Genomic DNA, 18,215 nt, shown 5'->3' on the forward strand with positions numbered 1-18,215 from the left:
CCCTTTAGTGTAAAATTGACTAACCTTTTGTTCAGATTCTGGCCTGGAGTTTACATCTCCATAATTTTATAATATTAACGTATTCTAGATATTAACACAATAGACCTTTTCCTTGAAACCCACTAAATTAGAATTCTTATAATACCTTGTTAGGTTTAAAAGCCATTGGGATTTATCGCTCACTAGTCTGAATTTGGCAACCTGCCTTTAAAAATGCTACCTAATAGAACTTTTATGTCTTTGAGGGCAGCTAGAGTCAAAACTGTGTTTAAATGTGTCTTGGATTTAAAAAATATAATTTATATTGCAGCTCATAAAGCAGCCTAGGGTGACAGATATTGCAGCTAGAAAATTATTAGCGAAGAAGAAGACAACTTCGGCTGTGACTAATGGCTTAGTGAAGAAAGCTGCCAGCAGTTATCCAACTAACGTGACCTGTGACTGTTATGCAAAAGATAGAGTCTGCAGTGTTTGTCTTTCAAGGTAATTAGCTTTGATGCAATCGCATTACTGGCAAGAAATGATTAAAGAAAAAACATTTGTCCAATTAATCCATGTTTAGTAAAGCACAAGATCATATTAGATCTTTGCAATGCAACAGCAGATAAATATTCCAAAAGCTCATTTTGGGCAGCCTATTTCATGCAGGTGTTCGTTTTCACAACTAGATTTTCAGCACACACAAATTCTGACTTAGTGCATTTGTTTAAATGTTTTCTGCAGAAGGTTTTCTTTATAATACTATCAACACTCTGTGCAAGGCTGCAGAAAACCACTTGATCCCTCTTAAGTTTCAACTCTCATCTGTGACACAATCTCCACGGTGTCTCACACCAGAAAGCTGGTCCAGTGTTATAGAACACTCACTGGAGTTGGAAGCACAATGTAGTGTCACAGTTTCAGAGGGCCGGTTGTTATGCCTTGGCTTGTAAATGGGTCTAGGTCAGTGGTTCCCAGTTGGTGGTCTGTGGACCCCAGGGGGTCTGCATATCCCACTCAAGGGGTCCATGGTACCATTCACATAACAAAAACTACCACAGTGATATCAAAATTTTCAAAAGTAGGGGGTTCATGACTTGGTTGTTTGAAAAACAGGGGGTCCTCTGTACTCAGCTAATTGGAGACAAGTGGTCTAGGTCATATAACTCTGTCAAAGATCTCTGCTGGCAAAATGCAACAGTTGAAGATGTACTTCTAATGTTTTGTGCCCTGCTAGCCATCTGAAATTGAATGGGATCTGCATGCATAAGCGTATTCCTTGTGATCCTGGTGTGGTAGCTAGCTGCAAATCCCCTGCACACACGTAGTTCTCAGTCTCTGGTATCAGGAGGAATATGATTCCAGTTCTAAATTTGAAAGGTGTTGCAGCCATCTCATTGGGAGGAATTAATGAGAGTGGCATTCTATTATTTTACAAAATACTTACTCATGTTACCACATAAAGTCATAGCGCTTGGTTTATTTACTGTCGGACCCCTAAAAGCTCAAACTGTGCTGTTATTTGCTAAATGTGCTTTTCATGTTTTAATCCCCAAGGCGCCAGCAGGTTGCTCCAAGGGCTGGTACACCAGGATTCAGAGCACCAGAAGTGTTAACCAAGTTTCCGAATCAAACTACAGGTGCAGTATAACAAATTGAAAAATATATATTTCCATGCACTAGATACCACTGTAGGTCTTCCAGACTGTATATAGTTGGACTGTTATCTAAAGAAAAACTACAGTGGTGCCTCGCAAGACGAAATTAATTCGTTCCGCAAGTTTTTTCTTCTTGCGAGTTTTTCGTCTTGCGAAGCACGGTTTCCCATAGGAATGCATTGAAAATCAATTAATGCGTTCCTATGAAGACCGCTTGCCAGGCTGGCGGTGCAGAGAAGGGCTTTTCTCCCCACCGCAAGCCTTCAGGACAGGTACGGGAACAGAGGGGAAGGTGCGCAGCGCTTCTCTTCTGTTCCCGGGGATTGCGGTGGGAGGAGGGTTTTTCCTCCCCACGCCAACATTCAGAACAGCATTCTGAAAGTTGGCGGTGGGAAGGAAAACCCTCCTCCCACCACAAGTCTTCAGGACAGCCATTCGAAGGCTGGCGGCGGGAGGAGGTCTCTCCGCCCCACCTCCAGCCTTCGGAGCAGCCATCCGAAAGCTGGCGGTGGGAGGAGGTCTCTCCGCCCCACCGCCAGCCTTCGGAGCAGCCATCCCAAGGCTGGTGGCGGGAGGAGGTCTCTCCGCCCCACCGCCAGCCTTCGGAGCAGCCTTCCCAAGGCTGCCGGTGGGGCGGAGAGACCTCCTCCCGCCGCCAGCCTTCGGAGCAGCCTTCCCAAGGCTGGCGGCAGGAGGGGGTTTCTCCGCCCCACCGCCAGCCTTCGGAGCAGCCATCCCAAGGCTGGTGGCGGGAGGAGGTCTCTCCGCCCCACCGCCAGCCTTCGGAGCAGCCTTCCCAAGGCTGCCGGTGGGGCGGAGAGACCTCCTCCCGCTGCCAGCCTTCGGAGCAGCCTTCCCAAGGCTGGCGGCGGGAGGGGGTTTCTCCGCCCCACCGCCAGCCTTCGGAGGAGGTCCAAGGACAGTGGGGAAGACGCGCTGCGCTTCCCCGCTGTCCCGGAGATTTCCCTATGGGCTTTCGTCTTGCGAAGGAAGCCCATAGGGAAATTCGTTTTGCGAAGCGCCTCCAAAACGGAAAACCCTTTCGTCTAGTGGGTTTTCCGTCTTGCGAGGCGTTCGTCTTGCGGGGCACCACTGTATTATAAAACACATTTCTTTATTCCAAGCTTCTTACCTGAAATAAAAAAAGTTAGGTGTATACCTAACATAGATAGCTATTGTACTACCAACTTTACTGTATGCTTGTGAAACATGGACCAATTATAAACGCCATCACCAACTCCTTGAAAGATTCCATCAATGGTGTCTCTGAAAAATTATATCACTTGGGAAGACAGTTGAATTAATGTCAGCATACTGGAAAGATCACCATTGTCGGATCAATGATTCTTCAACATCAACTTTGTTGGACTGGTCATGTTCAGATGTCTGATTATTGCCTCCCAAAGCAACTACTCTGTTCCCAACTTACGAATGGGAAGCAAAATACTGGTGGACAACAAAAGAGATTTAAAGACGCTCTCAAGGCAAACCCCTCCAAAATATAATATAAACACCGACAACCGGGAAACACTAGCCTGCAAGTGCTCCAGTTGGAGAACAGCTTTTACTAAAGGTGTCATGGACTTCGAAAAAGCACAAACTCAGGACGAAAGGGAGAAATGAGCTAAAAGGCGGAAGCCTTGCTGTTATCAGCTCTCACCCGGAAACTTATGTCCCCACTGTGGAAGGACGTGTGGATCCAGAATTGGCCTCCACAGTCACTTACACACTGTTAAGACTATATTCATGGAAGACAAGTGATTGCCAAAGAAGAAGAACATAGATATTTACTGTGATATTTGGAGTTAGCAGCATTTCTCTTTTAAATGGTAGAAAGTGGGCAGAAAGTTCCAACACTGAGGGTTTTGCATCAGCTGAAGAATTTTTTAACTCCCCCCCCCCCCCCGCTTATTCTTCAGGGATTGTGAGAGATCATATCCATCTTTGTATTCTTTTAGAGCAAGCATAACTAACATAATACGCTTGCAGCATTTTTTTTTAAAAGATTACATGAAAAAGCTGACATTAGATATTTAATCTTTTTAAGCAGATGGAAATCTGCTCATGACGACTGGAAGGCATGGTCAAGTGACTTGCTAGGGGAAGAAACAGCCTGCCCTTCCAGATAAGTCCTGTTTAATAGGCAAGAGCCAAGGTCTGTGAAGTCTAGGAGTTTGTTTTTGTTTTGCTTTTAATGGTTTTTCTCTGCACCCTTACTACTACAACTACAGCCTGATGAGCCCCAAGAAAGAGGCATTCAGGAAGGTTTGGGGGTAGGCATGGGAAGCCAGAACAGAACCTTCCCTTGCTTGGGAAGCCAGGACTTTCCCTCACCAGTTCAGTCCTGCCAGCAGCAATTCAGCAAATCCTAGTCTAGCAGTGGTGTAGATTTTGACAGATTCCATTAAAAATAGCTCAAAAGCTCGTTTTTAAAAAATAGATTTCACACAAAAAAATATCGCAACAACTTTGCCAAGGAAAGCTCAACAACTGTTGTGTCCGGATTTCCACTTTTCAAAATATGGCAACCCTAACTAAGCCATTCCAGCCCTCTCCACTTTCCCACACTGGTTTATTCCACCTCTTCTCTTCGATGTTGATCATCCTTCTAAATATATATGTTTCACCAACACTCCTCGCATGTCACTGGCTTGACGTGAAGGTAAAGGACCCCTGGATGGTTAAGTCCAGTCAAAGGCGACTATGGGATATGGCGCTCATCTTGCTTTTCAGATGTAACCATATGGCAATACAGCACTAGCAAAAATTAAGCACATTTGAGTTCCATTGACGTGATTTCATTAGTAATTGTAAGCACGTACTTTTAGCTTTCTTCCACTGAAGTCAGTGAGACATGCATACTTAGCTTGGGATAGTACCCATAGAGTTTGATGGCACGACATGGCAAATTAGAGCATATACTTTGTCCATTGCAATGGATCCCATGTACTCTTGCTTTCAAGTGCTTTCCCATTTATGTGGGAGCATCTCTTAAGAGTTCAGAACTGTCCTTTCCATTGAAGTGAATGAAGCAGCCCATACATGCCAAACTGTGGTTTAGGGGTACGCACCAACCACAAGATTCGGTTGAGACCCCAATGTGGTCCCTCATGAAACAGCCTGATTTGGCTCAGACCAATTCAAAGCTTTTCTGATTCACTTCAGGGATGTGTTTGAGTCTGCTTTGTTCAGTGCGCCTGCAGTTGTTACTGAGATTAACAAAAGCAAAAAAACAGCTATAACTGTAGGGTTGCCATATGTCTGGAATGTCCCAGACATACCCAGAATACTGTAGTTGGAAGCAGTGTCCAGGCGTAAATCGGCAAAATGTCCGGGAAAATCTGAATGTACGGCAGCCCATGTTGGCAGTGCCATTTTTACTGATTTTCCATTAAATTGGCTCAGAAACGTCGGAGGGTTTTTTGGTGATAAAAAGCTCAACAACTCTTGTTTCTGGATTTTCACTTTTTGAAATATGGCAATCCTATTAACTTTGTCCTTTTATAACAGCAGTCCCATTTTGTAAATGCAGCAGTTTTATGCTGAGCAGAAAGTCTAGCTCTGAAAGTAACTTTCTATAATACCAGTTATCATTGTCACAAGCAAATGTAAATTAAAATCGGCTTTCGATTTTGACTCAGTCTTTCAAACGCACTGAGAGTATAAGTAATTGTAACTGAAGTTTGTTTTTAATTGCAGCAATTGACATGTGGTCTGCAGGAATCATATTCCTTTCTCTGCTGAGTGGCCGGTATCCATTTTACAAAGCAAGTGATGATTTAACAGCTTTGGCACAGATTATGACTATTCGTGGATCCAGGGAGACAATTCAAGCTGCTAAAACATTTGGTGTGCAGGTTTTGTATTTATATATTTTTGTAATTCAGTGTACGTTAAGACTGTTTTGTAGCCATCCGCTTTCTGTAGATAATTTGTGTTTATATTCCCAGAGACTTTCGAATGGCATTGGAATTTATTGGTCTAAACACCAGAATCAGGCTGACCTCAAGTTAGTTTTAAATAATCCCAGTAGAAATTAAGCTTTATAGACATAGAGGATTGCAACCAAAGATGTGTCTGGTTGTTTTTCATCAATATATGAATTTCTGCTTTCCAGCAGCTTCTGGTCCAGCCCACTGTTCTGAATTCTTCCCATTTTCCTCTCCTAAAATCTCCTTCTTGCTTCAATCCTCTGTACCATTTCCTCTTTCATTCCTCCTGCCCTAGACTGCCCCCTGCAAATTTCCCATGGGCCTGATTGCCTTCTTGGACCCCTGCCACTTCCTTTTCTAAGCCCTGTGTGCTCGTCCTGGCACATGTTAGGACAAAACCGTCTGACCTCTCATCCCTTGGTGACTTGAAGGCAGTCCAGCAAATAGCTGCCAGCGCCTTCATTGTCACCACCACTACTTCCTCACAGACGTTATTCCTCCATGCATCATCTTATAAATATTTATCTGGTATCTGTTACTCCTGATATTTCAGAAACTGTTCAAACAACCAAATACGCTGGTATGTACTTAACAGATTGTGTTTAAAGGTCCATTCATGCAAATAAAAGTAGCAACTGGTAATACATAGGCTAATTACACCTTAAAACTGCTGCTGTCAGTTACTTAACATTTGATTCTTATTTTTTAAATGAAATATATGGAAAAGAACAATTGTAGTGTAGATTTAAGAGAGGGATACAAGAGCCAATGGACCTCATCCTCGGGAGCTCTGTGATGCACTGATGTTAATGTGGGGCTCTCAATTGTTATTTGCTCCTGAGTGCATACATGTATCTTAGTCGTACTCTTTGAGTTTATTCCGAGGTGAGGAGGGGGAAGTAGGCAGGTATATTGTTTTTTTCAGTGACTCCATCGGTACCTTGCTGCTTGGCGAATCCGGAAAACTGAGGGAATTGAGCCTGTTTCCCACAAGTCTTTTCTCCTGCCTCTCATCAGCTGATGAGGAATGTCCCACAGCATTGGCTGCAGTGTCCCTCGAAATAAATTGCTGTCCGTCCCCCCCTAAACCGAAGCACATAGTGGTTGGCTGCATATTTTCTAAAGGCGCCTCCCTCTTAGCATAGTTGAGAGTGTGCAGATGACTGGCCTCATAATCTAGTATTCCAGCCATACGCTCTGCTTGTCTTAGTATGTACCTGGGCATCATGTATCCACAGTGGGAATTACTGCCAGTGTCACCAGAACTGCTCTTTTACAGATTCACACGGGTGTATATGACTAAGAGGCAGAGTGTCTGCTTTGCGTCCTGGGTAGTCCTGCAAATGTCCCCTGTTGGAAAAACTGGAGAGCTGCTGCCGGTCATTGTACACAGTACTGAGCTGGATGGAACAATGGTGTGACTCTGTTCAAGGCAGCTTCCTGTGTTCCTCCTATCCCTATTCATCCAGGGGTGCAACATGGGTTCTTTGCATGCCCACACATCCCCAAAACACATTTATCAAAAGTTCTTTTGGACTTAGGATTTAACTCAGTTCTGTTAGCTGTTCTGTATTCCATTACAAAATAGCAATATGGCAGATTCATCTCTTGGCGTGTTTGTTTGTGTGTGTGTGTGTGTGTGTGAGAGAGAGAGAGAGAGAGAGAGAGAGAGAAATCTGTTTTGCAAGCTTTGGTTCTATGAAAGGTCCAGTTGACCCAATTTGTGCATAACGTTACACCAGTTTAGTTCAAAAGTCCCTCTTTACTCCTGTGCCAGGGGTGCCAACTTGAATAAAATATTGTGGGGCCCTACATAATCAGATCACATGACACAGTGCACACACACCATTTGAATGGGAATGTCTATCAACTTTGTGGGGGCCCAGCCCTCAAATATTTTATTGTGGGGGCCAAAGCCCCCACAGCCCCTAGGAGTTGGCTCCTACGTCCTGTGCTGTGCTTGCAGGAAACAATTCACAAGCCCAGTTTTGTTGGTTACTTTCTCTATTTTAAACCACAAGCAGAACCCATGGGCTTCCTGTTCATGGTTTTGGGGGAAACAATGAGCTCTGGTACACATGCAGTGCCAAGCCAGTGATGCAGGTTTTTTCCTCCAAGCATGGGATAGGTAGGGACGAAGTGGGGACATTTGAGCAGTATTTGCCAGCACACTGCACATTTACATTAAGCCATAGTTTATTTAAAGTTATGGCTTTAATGTTAAGTGCAAACCAGTTTGCTAAGTGACAAACTAGCTTATGTTTTTTGAAAGGTCGACAGTACTGCTTTAATGTATGGTATGTGTGCATCCACTGTCTGTGTTACAGTGCTATAATGTGTCTTCCAAAAGCTGTCGAGCATCCTTTCTAACCACAGTGCTTTTCACACAGGTAAATCAATACTGTGTAGTAAAGATATCCCAGCACAGGATTTACGAATGCTCTGTGAAAGGCTGAGGGGAAGCAAAACCAGCTTTGACATCTCGACAGGTGATGGGCAGATCAACCTTTCTCAGGAACCTGCATTACAAGCTGAAATCTTCAACATTTCAGAGCCTGCACTTCAGACATCTAAAAAGCACCTGCAGTATCAGAAGCCAAGTTGTCATGAACGTGATGGCCTGGTTATTAGAACTTCTGAAAAGCCAGCTGATCTGGGATGGGACAAAGTCCCTGATGAGGCCTATGATCTTCTGGATAAACTGCTAGACCTAAATCCTGCTACAAGAATAACTGCAAAGGATGCCTTGCTTCATCCTTTCTTCAAAAATATTAAGCAGTGAAAAGATGCTCGGCTCTGTACCACCAGAAGCATTGGAAGTCATAGTTTCCTTATCTTTAAACGAAATCAGAATCCCTAGAGGGACATTGTTTCCTCCAAATTGCTTCATAGCTACATCCAACTTGCGGAAACAAAACAAAAACCTTGTCAGCTATTAAACATACTGAAGTCCAAATCAAAGGCAGACTGGGACAGATTTTTCCCCATGCTCTTACACCATACATTTCTAAATTATTTTAATTTTGTTGTGTCGCTGATGATGCAATCTGCAGATGCACTGAACCTCCATGAACCAGCTTGCAACCCACAGTGGTCCCAGTCTGGCCTTTGCACGATACCTGCAAGGGCTTCCTTTGGGCTGCCTCGTTCTTGACTTCTAGGAGCGCCGCTGCTTCTTAATCAGCTCCTAATACCTGCACAAATGTGCCTTTACTATGTGAAGGCTGCTAATGTGAGACTGATAGAGAAAAGATTCCCGCTGTACTTCTAGCCTCGCAGACTGATAAGTATACTTGAAAACTTGTCCTAGTCATTAAAACACATTCTCTCTCTGGAGGAAGAAACGGAGAATTCTGAAGTTTTGAGAGCCCACAACAGTAGTTTCTAAAGGCTTTGGACTACAGCTTTTGAATGCATGCATTTTAGGTGGAACGAGAAGCAGCTGTGAACATAGTTACTCTAGTGTGCCCAATCCTAGCCAACTTAAAAGACCCACGTTTAACTTCTTTCCAGGAGCTGGCAGGTGGGGAGTGATGCCCATGCAGATGTTTTCTGTCGCTTACTGGAACATTTCGGGCAGAATGGTGGTTAGGACAGGGCAGTGCCAGCACCCCAGTGGAGCCAACTTGCCACTCCTGCTGGTGCAGCCATGCCACTCTGAGCTTGCTTCTCCCTTGCCTCACCCATATCAGCATTACTGATGCCAGCTGGCCATATCTGCAGTGTTGTCCCTCCCTGCCAGCCGTTCCTGTTCCCTATCCATGTCACTATCAAGACTGAACAATTTTCATATAATTAAATGGCCATTCAGCTTAATAAGGCTTAGTGCTTGCCATAAAGATTCCCCCCCCCCTCCAAATTTTTGGAGTTTAAGGAAAATATGGATTGTGTTCTTTTTGTCCTCTTTGAAAACTTCTCCCTTTCCTCCCTGCTCTGCTCGCATTTGAGATGGGTACCAGTTGCTTCGCACTGTGTGCCATAATATCTACATATGCAATACCTGTGTATTTGCTTGTCGAGCACTAGCTTACATTACTTTGTATAATGTATATGATTGTCGGAACAATTTGATTTTCCTAGAATGACCAAAAGTAAACTTATATTTCATACACTATAAAAATGGATATTATTATTGCACAACAATATTTTATGGGATTGTGTGTGTGTGTCTTATTTTTGTTCTTTGGTTGCAAAAAAGAAAAGAAAGAAAAGGACAGGCTCAGCCAAGCCAGTGGCTCTTGCCACTGATACAGGAGATAGTATACAGCCATCACGATGAGCCATTGATAGCTTTAATGTTTCATGAATTTGCCAAATCCTCTTTTAAAGCTACATCATTCACTACATTAAAGGCAATGTAAGATAAGCTAATAATTACATCATAAGCACTAATTGGCAGAACTGAATACCATAGTAGTGGATTTTCTGCTTCCCCAAGAGGTTAGCCTCTGAATGTTTAGCTTTTGTCACCTTGTACTAAAGATATATTCGTTTAACATCTGTGTTATTTCACGATTTCCCCCTAAAATTGTTTTAATATGGAATACTAATGGCAGAGTCCTATAAACGTCTGCTGGGGAGTAAGTTTCATTGAGTTCTTTGGGACTTGCTCTCGAGTAAGTGTGCATGGGTCTGCAGGCTTAATTTTTTTACATAATTACATGTTCCCACACTTTTTCACATTTGCAACAAAACCTTTTCCATATAAGGTCTCTATTACAGAAAAAAAATAATTGCACAAAGCTGCAGATGAAAAGCGGCTTTTAAATAGAACGATACTTGAATCAAGATCTTTGGAAGAGTGATGGTAAGTTGTTGGTGTGTGTGTGTTTTACTGCTTTTGGCACCAGCTGTTAGAGATAAATGTTTGCAGATGTCAGAATATTGATTGCAGAAAGTCCTGAAACCCACAAAACCCTGGGGCCTACGTCTTAGCAATTTCTGCTGTTTATGTAATTTCAGCGCAGCACGTCACTGAGAAGTTATTTATCTAAAGGAACTGTGGCCAAATTTGGCAAGCTGAGCCTTCTGCCAGTGTTTGTAGATGTATTATTTCCTCCTATGTTATTGCATTGTGTCTGTGGCCTTACTAGAATATTAGCTAACACCAAGCGAAAAGGACCACTTTCTATGCTAAGCTCTCAAAACTGAATAATGGGGGGGGGTGAGTTGTTTTTTTGTTTTGTTTGTGTTTTTGCCTTTGGTCTTTTCACTACATATGGAAATGTTGCCAGTTTCAGCTGGCTGAATATCCCAAAATTGGGCATGTGATGTTTTTATACAATTGCATCTGGACAGATTCAAGTACCATTGCTCCCTCGTTGGGGGGAGTGTGGAGTTAAATCCCTTTCTGCCTGCTTTTGAGCAATAAAAACAGATTTCTTGGATGACTGAAGCAGGAGAGTCTTGCAGAACCGACTTAACCTTGCCTTGCTCTTAGATCACAGAGATAGCAGAGGGCAGGAAGCAGCCCCCCCTTTCCCCCATAACATGTCATGGGGAGCTGCAACACCTTTTTTTTCCCTTTTAAAATTAACTGCTTTTTGCCTAGTCAGGACAGAGTAGCTGTTGTCTGAATAAGCAAGGAACTGATGCCTTAAGACCAGGGTGGGTGCTTGTGCTACAGACAGCTTCCTTCTCTGAGAATGGAGCAAAGTAAGGATATTTTTAGGGACGTGGGTGGCGCTGTGGGTTAAACCACAGAGCCTAGGACTTGCCGATCAGAAGGTTGGCGGTTCGAATCCCCACGACGGGGTGAGCTCCTGTTGCTCAGTCCTGGCTCCTGCCAACCTAGCAGTTCGAAAGCACGTCAAAGTGCAAGGAGATAAATAGGTGGGAAGGTAAACGGCGTTTCTGTGCGCTGCTCTGGTTCGCCAGAAGCAGCTTGGTCATGCTGGCCACATGACCCGGAAGCTGTATGCCGGCTCCCTCGGCCAATAAAGCGAGATGAACGACGCAACCCCAGAGTTGGCCACGACTGGACGTAATGGTCAGGGGTCCTTTAAGGATATTTTTAACAAGTTGCTTCTCGTCTTAATTCCTGTACTGCCTGCTGGGTACAAGGGAGACAGCTCTGTTCTTTGTAACTTCAAACAAGGCAGAAGGGCACCTAGACACATTCCTTTCTTCATTAGGAGGTTTATTTGTTTTATTTGTTCCATAAAATTTATATGCTGCTTGATTGTGGGGGGGGACGACGACCTCAAAGCGGCTTACAAAAAAGGTAAGACAATAAACAACCACTAAAAAAAAATTACAGCCTGATTTTAAAACATTAAATTAAAACTTCAGTAGAATAGACTTAAAACAAAACTCACATGTATGGGTTGGGTTGTCTAAATAAGAATGTCTTCAGCAGGCAGCAAAAGGAATACGCTGAAGGCACCTGTCGGATATTGATGGTTTGCAGCCCCAACACTTCCAAAAGTCTTGGTGCTGTAACACTAAATTGTCAAGTTCTTGCAGGTGCAATACTGGCAAATGTGAATCATCGTGCAATCTAAAGAAGACTAGCTTAAGGAAAAGCGATGGAACCAGATTTGAAACGGTAGATTTGGGAATGCCAGGACCAGACAGCATTTTTAACTGGTGGGGGAAATCCATTATAATAACATACAAAGTGTGTCTTTATGGTGAAACTACATGTTACGTGGGAGATCTGTTGACATGAATGGAAGCTCTGGGAAATGTCCCTTCTAAATTATTCTCCCTTCCCCAGGCTGTTATTTCCAAACAGTATGTAATATGAAATACATTTTGTATGAAAAATAGTGTGAAATTACCGTATTTTTTGCTCTATAAAACTCACTTTTTCCCTCCTAAAAAGTAAGGGGAAATGTGTGTGCATCTTATGGAGCGAGTGCAGGCTGTGAAGCTATCCCAGAAGCCAGAACAGCAAGAGGGATCGCTGCTTTCGCTGCACAGCAATCCCTCTTGCTGTTCTGGGTTCTGAGATTCAGAATATTTTTTTTCTTGTTTTCCTCCTCCAAAAACTAGGTGCGTCTTGTGGTCTGATGCGTCTTATAGAGCGAAAAATACGGTACTATAATTTTTCTCCCTGTTTGTTCACCACCACCACAAAAGCAAGTAAAAACAGCTTCATGTAGGTCAGGAAAATAGCGCAGGATTAAATGAACCTTACTTCTCTCTCCTCCCCCCAACCCCCAATCCATCCTCTGGCTCTCCTTCAATGCTGCCTTACTCGCATATTGAGTTCCTACAGCAGCTTGTTAATACAAAATTAAAATGTCAAGAGGTGACGATAGATCTCCTTCATTATATGTAGCTTGCTCCTACATGACTTCTTATTTATCGTGTTTAAAGAAGACAGACAGCCAAATGGAAGGGCAAAAATGGATAGACATAAAGAGCAGGATGAGAAACGAAAAAAACCCCAACACCTAGTGCTTCATCAGCCTTCACCAGAATCGTGCCCTCCATGCAGAAGATTATCATAGAAGTTGGGAGGGACCATTTTGTTAGGGTTGCCATCTTTTTGAGAAGTAAAAATCCGGGAAAGTTGGGATATCACTCCCCAAAAGTTGGTGAGCTTCTTTTGGGAAACCTGGACATTTTGCTGATTTCTGGAAATTCCCCCGGAGATGCTAATTCCAACATGTCCTGGAAAATCTGGGTGTATGGCAACCCTAATTTTGGACTACAATTCCCATTGGCCCTAGCCAGCACAAGGGTGTCAAAGGGTTGGCAAAAAACAAACAACCCCCCCCCCAACACCCGCTTCCTGCTGAGTTGCTGAAGGCCTCATCTTATATCCAAGCAGACTGCAATCTGTGGGGTTCCTGTGAAACGCTTACTATCCTTATTCGAGACCATGTGACTGGAGTCCTCACTTTCGATATTTTATTTATTAAAGCTGCCTTGGGAGCAAGCCTTGGATCGCTTCCAAACCACAAATTGGGACTAGCTCTTCGAGCTCCAGGAAATGTCAATACAGTATAGTAAGTAGCCTTGCACTGCACAGGGAGGAACTCGGCCTCCTGTGGCAACGAAAGGACCTAAACTGTCATATGGGCCCAAAGAGGAAAGCACAGAAAGTGTCCCTGATATTTCATACCTTTGACTGGTTCTCACTCTAGATTTGTACTAGAATGCTGTTGCCAGGACTGCAGAACTAAAGGAAGCCTCTTTCTGGCTTCTTCTACCAGCCAGGAAGAACATCGTGGCAAGGAGACCAACGTAGCTCCATCAACTGGCCAGTGAAGGAAGAGCTATTGCTGCACTCACTTTCCAATTCTCTCCCTCTTCTCTTCCTTTTGTATCCTGTCAATCAAAAGGTCCTGCCTGAAGGCGTGCAATCTTTTAGTACAGAAGTTAATGTGTCTGCTAGATAGTAATTAGATGGAATTGTCACACACTCTGTACACATCATATATGTTTAAAGCACATCTTCCTCCAAAGAAATCAGGGAACTCTGGTTTAACCTTCATAGCTATAATTCCCAGCACCCTTAAACTACAGTTCCCAAGATTCTTTAGGGGAAGTTATGTGGCTGTACACACACACACACACACACACACACACACACACACACACACAGAGTGGCACCTCGGGTTAAGTACTTAATTCATTCCAGAGGTCCGTTCTTAACTTGAAACTGTTCTTAACCTGAAGCACCACTTTAGCTAATGGGGCCTCCTCCTGCTGCCACACCACTGGAGCATGATTTCTGTTCTCATCCTGAAGCAAAGTACTTAACCTGAAGCACTATTTCTGGGTTCTGAGTTCAGTGGACCTTAAAGGTAAAGGTAAAGGTACCCCTGCCCGTACAGGCCAGTCATGACCAACTCTGGGGTTGTGCGCCCATCTCACTTAAGAGGCCGGGGGCCAGCGCTGTCCAGAGACACTTCCGGGTCACGTGGCCAGCGTAGCGAAGCTGCTCTGGCGAGCCAGCACCAGCACAGCACATGGAAACGCCGTTTACCTTCCCGCTATAAAGCGGTACCTATTTATCTACTTGCACTTAAGAGTGCTTTCAAACTGCTAGGTGGGCAGGAGCTGGGACCGAATGATGGGAGCTCACCCCGCCACGGGGATTCGAACCGCCAACCATACGATCGGCAAGTCCTAGGCGCTGAGGTTTAACCCACAGCGCCACCCGCGTCCCTCAGTGGGCCTTACCTCTGAGGAAATGGGTATATTTTTTTTTTTTGAGGAAGACCCCCAAAAAATTTTTTACCAAAAAGATGCACATTTTCGATTGACTTGCCTAAGATCCAGGACAGAGTGCCACATTTCAGAAATTTGCCCCTGGACATTATTTCTGCCTTTGAAATCCTGGTCATGTCCAGACATATGCCAACACTACAGATGGCCATAAAAATAACCTGCGAGGAATTGCCTAATACAAGAAAAGAAAGACCAAAAGCAAGGTACAGTAGTAGTGAGTGAGTCTGAGTTGAGAAATAAGACTAAGAGCACATATTGATATAGGAATGCATTAGATAATATGTAAAGAAATATACAATAATAAGAGTACAGTCATTTGTAAAAAAGGAATATACAACGGGAAAGACAGGAAGTCTAGTGTTTTGGTATGTATATAATGTATATGATTTTGGGGGGGAAATTGTTTTTGTTTTTTCTCTTCTTTCTTTTTTGTTTGTTTCATTTTCTTTCTAGGTATATAAAATTTGTATATAATTTTTGTATACATGTTGGAAATTATATTATAGTTAAGTCCTGTAATGTAATATGACAATGTTTAGCGATGTAATATAAGAATGTTAAATAAAATAAATAAAATGCAAATTATAAAAAAAAAGTAGTGAGGAAGACGATGTATTCGCTTGAGGCAAAAAATGTTATTTGGATGTGCATTCTTACACCATAGCCTTGCTTTCCTCCTCCAAAGCTTCTGCAAAAGATTAGCTTCAGAACAGCTTCTCGGGGACCACCCAGTCAGCTTCATCCCCTGATGAGCACAGAGGCTTCCCGCTCAGCCAGTATGCCAAAAGAAACAGTTAGTGCTTGCTCCTCAAGTGAGAATATATACGTAATCTATAGAGGTCAATGGAAATGTGAAGTTATAAAGAGAGGCAGTTTAGGAGACGCAGCATCCTTTTCATACCTGCATTTCTGCTGAGCTCATTGCTTGGTCATTCGCAACTCGAATGCCACTCAGTTCAATGGGACTTGTTTTCTTGTGTTGTTGTTCAGTCATTTAGTCGTGTCCGACTCTTCGTGACCCCATGGACCAGAGCACGCCAGGCACTCCTGTCTTCCACTGCCTCCCGCAGTTTGGTCAAACTCATGTTGGTAGCTTCAAAAACACTATCCAACCATCTCGTCCTCTGTGGTCCCCTTCTCCTTGTGCCCTCCATCTTTCCCAACATCAGGGTCTTTTCCAGGGAGTCTTCTCTTCTCATGAGGTGGCCAAAGTACTGGAGCCTCAGCTTCAGGATCTGTCCTTCCAGTGAGCACTCAGGGCTGATTTCCTTCAGAATGGATAGGTTTGATCTTCCTGCAGTCCATGGGACTCTCAAGAGTCTCCTTCAGCACCATAATTCAAAGACATCAATTCTTTGGTGATCAGCCTTCTTTATGGTCCTTGTAGCTGAGATTAAAATAGCTCCAGGGATAGCTCAGTCAGCAGAGCAAGAGGCTCTTGAACAGGGTCATGGGTTTGAGTCACGTTGGGCAAAAGATTTCTGCATTGCAGAGGGGTTGGGTTACATCACCCTTTTGGTCCCTTCCAACCCGTAAGCCCATTAAAGCCTTTAAAATGGGGGTGGCATTATTATTAGACCAGTATGGATGACATAGGTGATGCGGGTGGTGCTGTGGGTTAAAGCACAGAGCCTAGGACTTGCCGATCAGAAGGTCGGCGGTTCAAATCCCCGTGACGGGGTGAGCTCCCGTTGCTTGGTCCCTGCTCCTGCCAACCTAGCAGTTTGAAAGCACATCAAAGTGCAAGTAGATAAATAGGTACCACTCTGGCAGGAAGGTAAACGGCATTTCTGTGTGCTGCTCTGGTTCGCCAGAAGCGGCTTAGTCATGCTGGCCACATGACCCGGAAGCTGTACACAGGCTCCCTTGGCCAATAAAGCGAGATGAGCGCCGCAACTCCAGAGTTGGTCACGACTGGATCTATTAGTCAGGGGTCCCTTTACCTTTACCTTTTATGGATGACATATGGAGTGACACCCCAAGAATGACTATTACCGTTTTTGGATTAAGCAGCTAAATTTGGACCGCCAACCAAATCAAGAAGCCAACAGCAGAAGCTTATACATTTTTTATAAATGGAATTTGGGCCAGATGCTATTTCTTTTTTCTGCCTCAGGGACACCGGCATTTATGAATACTCTGGCCAAAATCAAAAGGCCTGCTGTGCTCATTTCTACCCACAAATAAGACTTTTCTAGTGGTGCTGGAGCACTTCCTCAGCGAGTGGAATCTGACGTTTGGCACACACATTTGTCAACAGTGGAATCGCCTCTGGGATCAATTTTGTCCTCCTTGGTTTTTTGCTTCTGAAATTAATTAAACAAAAGACTGTGTTGAAAGTACAGCAAATCGAGGTAAATGACAACAAATCCTATTGCTGAGTAGAGATTGCCATATTTCAGTAAGTGAAAATCTGGACACAAAAGTTGCGTTGCTGGCATATGTCCAGATTTTCCCAGGAACATTTTGCTGATTTCTGCCTGGACACTGCTTCCAACAGCAACGTTCTGTGTATGGCCGGGAAATTCAGGACGTTTGGCAACACTAAAGATGCAATGCACCAGAGGTCATGATACTGTATGTGCCATGAAGTTGCTATCTACTGTATTTATTGCTCTATAAGACTCACTTTTTCCCTCCTAAAAAGTAAGGGGAAATGTGTGTGCGTCTTATGGAGCGAATGCAGGCTGCGCAGCTATTCCAGAAGCCAGAACAGCAAGAGGGATTGCTGCTTTCACTGCGCAGCGATCCCTCTTGTTGTTCTGCCTTCTGAGATTCAGAATATTTTTTTCTTGTTTTCCTCCTTCAAAAACTAGGTGCGTCTTATGGTCTGGTGCGCCTTATAGAGCGAAAAATATGGTAAAAATATATTGAAATAGTGTGTATTCTTGTTCTCCTTAGCACATCTGCATACTTTTTGAAGCTTGCATGCTTGCTTCCCTTAGGAACAAAGTGACTGGGGCAAAAGCTGCTTTGCCATCAAATTTAGAAAATTTCACCACAGAGTGCAGCTGAATCATATTGAAATTAGATGAAGACATCAATGCAAAAGGTTGCCCCAAAGGTTCTGCTTTCTCTTTCTGCCCCCTCATTCGTAAACAGATTTTCTTGCATACCATAAATATTATATGGTAGCACTGCGTGACAGCACTGCATCAGAAATCTGCCCATTTGTAAAGGATGTACCGTATTTTTCGCTCCATAAGGTGCACCTAGTTTTTAGAGGGGGAAATCAAGGGGGAAAAAATATTATTTCCACCCCCCCCCCATCCCCAAAGAGCAGCAGACAGGCTGTGCAAAGCTAAAGCAGCCAAGACAGCGAGCGCGATCCATCCTGCGTGCTATCTTGGCTTCCTCTTTAGCCGTGCGCAACCTCTCCAGGAGGGAGAAGGGACTGACTCCTACGAGGAGGGAGAAGGGACTGACGGACCATGTCAGACCCTTCTCCCTCCTGGGGAAA

General features: G+C 43.8%; 1 protein-coding gene and 1 long non-coding RNA gene across 7 annotated transcripts in view; both read left to right on the forward strand.

The window, feature by feature from the left end:
* The window catches only part of CDC7 (cell division cycle 7), a 29,293-nt gene extending 20,763 nt beyond the window's left edge, over window positions 1-8,530 (forward strand). For all 6 annotated transcript variants that reach the window (XM_081865970.1, XM_081865972.1, XM_081865971.1 and 3 more), the window contains 4 exons: window positions 311-483; window positions 1,537-1,619; window positions 5,337-5,486; window positions 7,960-8,530. In XM_081865970.1, the coding sequence (XP_081722096.1) occupies window positions 311-483; window positions 1,537-1,619; window positions 5,337-5,486; window positions 7,960-8,351 (798 nt within the window). In that variant the 3' untranslated portion in view covers window positions 8,352-8,530. The remainder of the gene's footprint in view (window positions 1-310; window positions 484-1,536; window positions 1,620-5,336; window positions 5,487-7,959) is intronic.
* Window positions 1-18,215, forward strand: part of LOC309344037 — a 196,211-nt gene that overhangs the window by 69,763 nt on the left and 108,233 nt on the right. The gene's annotated exons all lie outside the window — the stretch shown is intronic.

Source organism: Podarcis erhardii, assembly GCF_964252035.2.
Source record: "Podarcis erhardii genome assembly, chromosome: 6".
Lineage (NCBI taxonomy): Eukaryota > Metazoa > Chordata > Lepidosauria > Squamata > Lacertidae > Podarcis > Podarcis erhardii.